The 9,256-nt window shown below is 46.6% G+C and overlaps 1 protein-coding gene across 2 annotated transcripts; it reads right to left on the reverse strand.

Moving 5' to 3' along the window:
• Window positions 1-1,457: 1,457 nt before the first annotated feature.
• On the reverse strand, window positions 1,458-7,386 carry rgs20 (regulator of G protein signaling 20). Of its 2 annotated transcripts, none has more exons than XM_036519290.1 (5): window positions 7,180-7,386; window positions 4,796-4,944; window positions 3,865-3,942; window positions 2,949-3,183; window positions 1,458-1,684 (listed from the first exon to the last, which is right to left on the reverse strand). In XM_036519290.1, exons 2-5 carry the CDS (start codon window positions 4,939-4,941, stop codon window positions 1,496-1,498), a joined length of 648 nt encoding a protein of 215 aa, XP_036375183.1. In that variant the 5' UTR covers window positions 4,942-4,944; window positions 7,180-7,386; the 3' UTR covers window positions 1,458-1,495. The 2 variants fall into 2 exon arrangements, with proteins under 2 accessions (XP_036375183.1, XP_036375182.1); XM_036519289.1 differs by having other exon boundaries at window positions 3,865-3,954.
• Between the last annotated feature and the right edge of the window lie 1,870 nt (window positions 7,387-9,256).

The raw sequence follows: 9,256 nt of genomic DNA on the forward strand, positions 1-9,256 counted from the left end.
TGTGATTGTGCTGAAGGGTTATTTCCACTTACATGTGATAATGAAACACGTATTCCTGAAAAGATAATAGCCCCTCCTTGTTCCTGTAGCACTGTAGGTGGGTCCAGGAGTTGTGGTCACAGTGATCTTATTCAATCCTTAAAATGCGCAGTACCTCGCCCGTTTTAGCTCTCAGACTCACTTGAAGGAGTGCAGTGATTCCGCACTCGCTCGTATTTATTGGATCTGAAACGTGTCTGTCGTCACGCACGTGCTCAGTTAAAAATGCACTCAAGATATTCAGAGCAGAGATGCTTGAACTCAGGCCTGGCGCTATGGGAGTGCTTAGGGGTGCGCACCCCCCCCCCCAGTTGTCTTGACTTCTTGTGCCCCCTCTAACCCCCCCCCCTGATTGCAATTGCACCTCTGTACTTTGTCCCGGCGCCAGACCTGCCTGAACTGTGTTGATTTTGGAAGCATGATCCACATATTTGCACCCTAGTCTTAGGGTACTGGGAGTGGACCAGATCTGTGCGCTCCCAACAGCAGATCCAGGATCAGTTTACCTAGGATTCCAGTTAAGGCTACCCAACCATAAAGTGAAAACAGCACAAACAGATCCAGGGTCAGCCATTGAGAGCAGATTACATACATGAGTTCCGCACTGCTGCGCTTGTTACGCAGAGCGACTGAATCAATCTAAGTCTGCAGAAACACAGCATAAATCGGCTATCTCTGTGCGTTCATGCTCCTTGTGGTGTATGGAAACCTATTACCCCTCACATCCTGTTGGAACTGAAGTACCTTTAAAATTTGGAGTTGCCGAGTCATTTCGAGCAGTACCGTAGGGTGTTAAACAGAGAAAGGAGAGCGTAACAAGGTGAAAGATCAGCACGAGTCCTGTAGTGCCTTGCACAGCTGCCGTCTGGGTAGAGGAGACTCATTGCCAAGACAAGCTTTGATTCTCGTACGCGTTTCTGTGCGTTTCAGCCGACTCAACCTGGCTTCGTGAAATTGCCCAGTTTCCCTTTGCCTCCTCTTCGCAATACAAAATAAAACTGTCGTGAGAAAATGATTTACAAATTTCAACTTTCACAAACAAAAAAAAAAAGCCTGCAGTTTTGGCTTTTTTTTTTTTCCTCCACAAGATATAATACAAAAATATAAATAACAAAAACATCAAAAATTAAAAAAAAAAAAAAAAGATCAGACAAAATACATTTATAAACCGTAACTAGTATCCTTTGGCGCGTCTTGGCGGTGTTGGTCTGACGGCGTGCCGAGCTCGTGGTGCGGAGATCTCTGCAGATCTGAGGCGTGAGGGTGACCGAGCCCTGAGAGCCACCTGAGATGTGACACACCTGTGCAGCCCCGCCCGCTGGAGGGTGCCCCGCCTGTCGGAGGGCCCCCCCGCCCGGCTCTTTGACACCTTCTGCTCTAATAAAAGTCACAAAACAGAGATAAGGGGTAGGGTGGGGGTGTGGTGGTGGTGGGAGGGGGGGAGCGTGTACAGGAGCTATGCCTCGGGGTTCTCCTCTGAAACAGTCTTCAGGAGGGTTTTGTAGGCGGCGGAGTTGACGTAGCGGGGGTACGAGTCTCTTTGCATCAGGGTGTAGATCTGGAGCTGTGCGTCGTCGAAAGCATGTGCCGTCGGCTCCAGCATGTTCCGGTTGATCACCTCACGCACCCGCGAGTCCAGACTCACCTGTAAGGTCAAAACACAGATTCATATATTATGTATTATATACATATATATTAACATTATTCTCATTTAGCAGATGCCCTTATCCAGAGTGACTTACATAGGTTGCAGCTTTTACATATTTTCCATTTATATAGCTACATATTTACTGAGGCAACTGTGTGGGCTGATACATTGCCCAAGGGTACAGCAGCAGTGCCCTAGCCAGGAATCAAACCAGCAAGCTTTTGTTACAAACCCTTCTCCTCACCACTACACTACATACAGTATTTTATATATAGTATATATTGTCTATTCCACATTATATATATTTATTTATATATATATATATATATATATATATATATATATATATATATATATATATATATATATATATATATATATATATATAAATAAATGGGCGGCAGTGTAGCGTAGTGGTTAAGGAGCAGGACTCGTAACCGAAAGGTTGCCGGTTCAATCCCCACTAGGACACTGCTGCTGTACCCTTGGGCAAGGTACTTAACCCACAGTTGCCTCCGTAAATATCCAGCTGTATAAATGGATAACATTGTAAAGAGCTGTAACCTATGTAAGTCGCTTTGGATAAAAGCGTCTGCCAAATGAATAAATGTAAATGTAAATATATATATATATATACACATACATATATAATGTGGAATAGACAGTCAGCTCAGTACTCCCCATGCTGAAAATGATGTCTCTGCCATTGTTGAAGCTACAAGTGTTCTGATTCGCTGGCTCACTACGAACATTCCAAAATGGGGTGTGGTCTAAAACAGAACGCTAGCACGGAACACAGACCCTTCCGGAACCTCTCAGACGGAGGGCGGAAGGAACACAGGAGCTGCCTATCAGGCCCTAACAGAATATCTGTGGCTAAAGTCCAGAAGGAGAGAATTTGCAGATTTTGTAAAACCCTGGAAGAGGACGGGCACCTCCGTGAGTGCAGCGTGAGCGTGGCCTCGCCAGCGCGGCGTACGGTCTGTGTGTGTGGGCTGCGAAAACCCAGCCTCGCACAATCCTCCAGGGCCTTTTCTGCATAATCATTACATTATTTACCCGCCCGGCCGGAGTGACTCACACGGCTTGCATTTTATATAGCATCCATCTGTGCAGCTGGATGTGTGCTAAAGTAATCCGGGGAGACCGGTGTAACGCAGAGCAGACCTGCTACATCTGTGTGCAAAGTATGCAGTCCAAATCAGATTTTTCCAGGTCCTCGAGCAGTGCTACACACAAGTGCAAACCCAGTCCAACTGACCTCCTTGGGCGAGAGGATGGAGACGTAGTCCTCGTAGATCAGCCTGGCTTTTTCCTCCATGGTGCTCTTGTTGGTCTCCTTGCGAAGGTCCTCGCAGGCCAACCAGAAGAGCATGTTCTCCTCGCTGAACTCGGTCTGGAGGAACTCCTGAAAGGCGTCCCGCCCAGCCGGACACTTCATCAGCTTGTCGAAGGACTGGCCCCAGCAGCGGACCTCCTCCAGCGTGGGCAGGGGTCTGAACCAGTGTGACAGAGGGGAGACGCCCTCTATTAACGAATGCGATATGAACTCCGGGTGCCCCACATGTTACCTCTGCGCACTTCCAGATGCGAGCCACGGCTTATAACAGATCTGATTATGTCACAATGGCTATGTGGTCAGCCTGCCACACCCACTGAGGTCAAATTACTGACCAATCAGCTCAGAACACCCACCACTGACATTGCACGGCTATCATTGTTTCCTGGCTACACAGATACTGATGGGTGAAACTGAAGGAGTTTAGATGAGATCAGTCCCTCTGTCCTTAACCCTTTCAGTTTTCCTACAATTATTCACTCCATGCTCAGCCCTACAGTAACAGAGAAGAGTCCCCTCTCTCAACGCTACAGTAAAGTGACTTGGGCAGAGATGACTGACCTGGGGTCAGTCTATAGTCCTCTCTCTCAAAACTACAGTAAAGTAACTCAAGCAGAGATGACTGACCTGTGGTCAGTCTGTAATCCCTTCTCTCAACAATACTGAAAAAGTAACTGTAAAAGTAACACGGGAAAAAGTGTCTGTCCTTGCGTCAGTCTCGTGTCCCCTCTCTCAACGCTACCATAACATGATGGAAGTAGAGGTAACTGATCTTGGGTCAGCCTGTCGTCCCCTCTCTCAACACCACCGTAAAGCGAAGGGGGCAGGGATGACTGACCTCTGGTCACAGTCCGTGGTTCCCTCGGTCTTGGCCTCGTAGGAGGCCCTGCGGTTCCTCTCGTTCCCCTCTTCATTCCTAGCAGTGAGACTGGAGGGTAGTAAAACATGGCATCGGATTCGTGAACAGCAGGACCGGCAGGGAGAGGGAGAGAGACCGTGGTGCGTTCGCATTCCAGAACATTCCGCCCGGTTCATCCCGCCCCCCACCCCCACCCGCGCATCGCACAGTGCACAGCGCCGAGGCTCCTTATCACCTCAGCGGAAATGTATGCATCACAGGACGCACTGACAAATATCATCCATAATTCATTAAAGAAATGCAAATACAATAAGAATTCATTCTGACAGACACAGACCACGGAGAGCTCTTCAAAGCAGAGGGTATGCAGGGGAGTGATTACAGTAAGATCTTTAATTTGGATGAGAGAGCTGACACGCTCCTGCTTTGACCTGTGCTGCTGGGACAGCAATCCCAGGATCATTTGCTCTTGAAGTGAAGAAAGGTGTTTCCCTCCTCTGATAGCCCCGGCTCCAGAACAGGCAAACTCAGCTTCAGAGCGCTCCGGGCACAACCAAACCCCAGATTTTCCTACCACACCCTAAAATCTGATGCTGGAAGGTTACAGCTGTAGCACTGTATATGCATTATGTACATATTTTGGTGTTTTGAAGGTATTGTTTTACCGGTATCACGTATCTTGCAGTACTCCGTGCTCGTAGTCTGTCGGAGGTTCTCCTGCCTTCACCTCACCCCTGATATAGACCCTCACAACCCACTGACTCTGACTCCTGTGCCAGCCCTCCAGCGCCCCCTTCTGTTCCCCCACAGTCATCAAGCAGAAGGAGCTACAGCGCCCTCTCCTGTTCCCTCGCAATCACCCAACGGGATCGGCTACAGCGCCCCCTGCTGGTCTCCCAGAGTCACCCACCAGGAGCAGCTACAGCAGCAGCACCAGCAGAAGCAGCAGGCGTTGGGTCCTCGGTTCGCCGCGTCGGGCGGGGCCTGTGCGGCGCTCGATGCTTCCTGCTGCCCCGTCGTCTGACGCTTCCGCATCTCCATGCGCTGCGATCCCATGGGCTGCAGGGAGAGAGAGAGAGGGGGGGGGAGAGAGAGAGAGAGAGAGAGAGAGAGAGAGAGAGAGCACAGCAGGGGTCAGAGAGAGAGAGAGAGAGAGCGAGAGGGGGGAGAGAGAGACAGAGAGAGAGAGAGAGAGAGAGAGAGACGGGGGGGAGGGAGACAGAGAGAGAGAGAGAGAGAGCAAGAGAGAAGAGAGAGAGACGGGGGGAGAGAGAGAGAGAGAGAGCGAGAGAGAAGAGAGAGAGACAGAGACAGAGAGACAGTGTCAGAGGGTGAGTGACAGAGAAAGAGACAGAGAGACAGAGACAGCAAGGGAGAGATAAAGACAGAGGGGCAGCACTGTTAAACGCTGGTCCTGACACACGAAACCACACAGCACGCATAAAACGTCCGCTCTGTTTAAAAAAGTGCATTTGCAGGCAGCTGCAGGCCATACACCACTAATAGCTGGTAGTTAATCTCTCGTCCTCTCCTCAGCGTATGATTCTGATGCCACAAATGTTTCACTCTGAGGGGCACGTATGTCTGCCTCCCTGCTTCAAGTCAGAGGACATGGGATGGTCTCCTGACCTTGTGACTCCAAGACTCAAACAGAATGCCATAAAATGTATCTGACTACGTGAAATGAGAAACTTCTTATTTTCCACGATCGTGCACCACATAGTTAAAATATTGCCTGAATGCACATGTACAAGCTGCTACGTGACTCAGAACGGTATGCCTGAATTCTGTTCATAAAAATCTCTCCAATTTGCATGGTTTTTGTACCTAAAATATTTATTACCCTGAAGTTCAAACGATGTCTCTTTCTCAGAAAAAAAGTGCCTTGAAGTATAAAATACGCCTTTTTTCATATAGGCCTCTTCCATATGTGCTGTATGACCTTTAAATAATATATGACATCTTCTGCTGTTTATTCAGCCATTCCTATTGGCGAAGAAGCTCATTACGTATGTAAAATGGATCAGTACAGAAACACTGACCGTGTGGAGTATAACTGCCCAGGGCTACAGTAATACTGTACTAATCTGTTCAGTTCCTGGTTACAGGGCGAGGGAAGTGGAGTCCGCGCGCGGCCCTCATTCTACACTGCAGTGCTCCCTGCGTTTTACGTTCATGGTCTATCTGTTTTACATCCTGTGTTCACTTACATAATGTTCAGCGTCCGATTTACATTTTGTGTCCTTTATTTTCCCCATCGAGTTATTTTTTTTCTGTATTAAGCGGTGAGACTGTTTTTTTTTCTTTTATGATAAACAAATTTTGTGCTGTGACATATTTTTATTTTTTGCGATTTACATATTTTAGGCTGCTTATTTTCAGTGTTCTGTGTTGAGTTAAATGACAGCTTTATTATCGGCTGGACTGGCTTAAATGATCGTTTAAAGGCAATCAACTTGTTTGGGCCTGCATGCATTAATAATATCGATTTATTAAATAATGCCATTTATTAAATGTCTGCAAAATGGAAACCCCAGATATTTATTGTAGAATACAATAGGCCAAATCATGCAACTCAAAAGGCTTAGTACAATAGATTCAAATATGGTCATTTTACAGAATCGCAGAGCAATCGCCCTCATTCTACAGCTAAACGTCGGAACCTGTCAAAAAGAAACGTTAGAAATATCGACATATTTTGGTGGGTAAAAGACAACGAAGGCGTTGCTTCTGCAGTCCAAGAAGCATCGTTGCATTTCACATACAACCACGCAATATTAGACAATTCATCCCTGTGAAATCCATCCGTTCGAGCAAACTCACCTAAACATTGCTCTAACACACAACACGTCACTGACACATATGTTCTAATCATAGTGCTTATCCATGTAGCCATCTATACAGGCAGATATTGCATGCAGAATGATATACCGTAGATCGCTTGACGACACAAAAAATAACCCACAGTGTAAAATATTAGAGATAGCGGCTCCATTCATAACAGACAACCTAAAAATATGCATATTAAAAGCATGTAATTGTGTCGTGTCCCCCTTATTCAACGGAAGCCATTGAAGGTATGGCATTATCCGGACATCACAAAGTGCCACCATGGAGAACAGCTTCAATACAGCCTCGTCTTCCCTGGATGACACAGAAAAGACCGCATATCTATTTGTCGTCCACTGAATATAAATTAGCACAAGTCCTTTAAACGCTTATAACACAGACAATTTGACACCCCCCGTGCCGTTAAACCCGTCCCGAGATACATCATTAGGCATCAGTACTTACAATATCACCATGGATGCCAGAGATTGAGGGAATTCGTTGCCTTGATTACATCCGTTACCGTTAGCACAGGACTTTTCAGACCGGCTGCTTGCTGTCAGTGCGCATGCGCCTTCTCCTTACTAAGCGGTAGTAAGGGTAGCGTAAAGCCTCTGCATATTGCACAGATATAGCCGGATGCTTAAAATTGTAGCCTTGGCGCACGGGTTACATAACACTTGCCAAATACATATCGAAAGTGCCTGCGGTGCACCGAGGATTAGATGGCGTGAGGGCGTCAACGATCACATGTTCAGCCCACCGGAGTGACAGAGCACGGACTTGGAACACGGACTTTAGCGGTGTCTTCAAGGGGTCTTCCACCGAAACTGCCCTTCCTTCAAGCTGTTTTAGCCCACCCGTTGCCATGGTGACCTACCAAGCCGCCTGTGGATTTATATAGCATTCACCCGGCATTCTGCTCAAAGTCTTTGATGCGAGGATGACAAGATGTCTGTCTCGGTTTTAACAGGCACAGGTCGTGTCGATTGTTTTTCTGGCTCTGCGCTGTCCGTGGTGCTGAAAAAGTTTGGAAACGCCAAAACCTCACTGATCGCTATTGCAAGCAACTGCAAAAAAAAAAAAAAAAAAACCCGCATGCATTTCCCACGAACTTGTCACCTGCATTGCCACCACGTGCGTGACCGGTGTATATAAGACAATAATGGAGCCATATGTGTCTATGAAGCTCAGTCCCTTGGCAGAATTTCTCAGAATTCTTTGCTCTACTAAAATACGCTGACCGATGCAGGCTGTACGGTATTAGCATCACACAATATTTCATGTACAAGGGTCAATGTCCATCGTTTTGTAACGCATTAGACCCATGCATTTTGGAAAGAAACGCAGAAACGCGTTGAAATCGTTCAAATTCAATATTATACTTAGTAGCCATACACTTAACTGATCTAATGCAACCAATCTGTCTTTAACAAAGAATGAGGATTAGTACGATAAGCCGCCGAATTGCTGGGCATTTGAAACGGATAACAGTTACAGCTAAAGTTACTACTTCAACGGCTGTGCTTCCAATTTGACCTCAAATCTGTTTACCTATTTGATGTCTAACCTGTGCTGTCCAATTTGCGGTTCTTCAGCATTATTCTGATGTTAGACTGGGCAACGACAAAGTTTTTTCATGTGTTTAAAACATGTTATATAAACACATGCACTTTTTACCTGTCTTTTCAGCTTTTACATTGTGTGGGTGTGCTCATACACATAAATGAAATGTGCGCTTTTTTTGCACCAGGCGAGAAGGGTTGCACAGCGTGGGTTTGGTGCATTTGTTTAACAGCCAAAGTGAAAGAACAGTGGAATTTTAAAACATGATCTGGCCTAACTCGTGGGGAGAGGATTTAATTAAGTCATTTCGGATATGTGCAAGGGGGTAGATACTCCGACGTCCACTAGGGGGCAGTGAGGGTCTGTTTGTGAGGATGCACTTTCTATAGGATTCAAATTAAACCTCTTACATTAGATGAAAATCTAATCTAATACAGATCTGCAGAGATTTTTTTCCCCCCCCCGGTCCCTCTGTCGGACTCAACAGCATTGGCACCAAAAGAATCAGAGTTCTAGAAAAACGGTTTGTGTGACAGGTTCTCAAGATGTTTGAGGTGCAAAGATTCTCTACTCCTCTCTGATCACAGTGGAGCGTTCTCAGGCAGGGCCGTAGTGAAACGGATGCCTGCAAAGGGGTCATGACCTGACCCCTGGGAAGAAACCCATCTGAGGGAAATGAAAAGGTCTGACTTTGAAGAGTCAGGAAGCGGCTTTAAAAGGAGGATTAGCCCTGAGTGAGAAGATCAAGAAGAAGCTGCTGGATTTACTTCCTGTTGTCCAGAGGGGTATACACCTATGTGCATGAGGTGCTCTCTTCCGAAGCTTTGATTTAACACAAAGAGTGGTATTTGCATTAAAAGGAAGGGAGGTTTCTGTGTGGCTTTTTGTGGCTTTCTTGGTCTGTGACCTTCTGTGTGGAGGCCAGCAGCTTCATTTATACAGAGTCCTGGTAACTGAGGATCCACAAGATGTGATG

This window comes from Megalops cyprinoides, chromosome 24 (genome assembly GCF_013368585.1).
Source record: "Megalops cyprinoides isolate fMegCyp1 chromosome 24, fMegCyp1.pri, whole genome shotgun sequence".
NCBI classification, from domain to species: Eukaryota; Metazoa; Chordata; class Actinopteri; order Elopiformes; family Megalopidae; genus Megalops; species Megalops cyprinoides.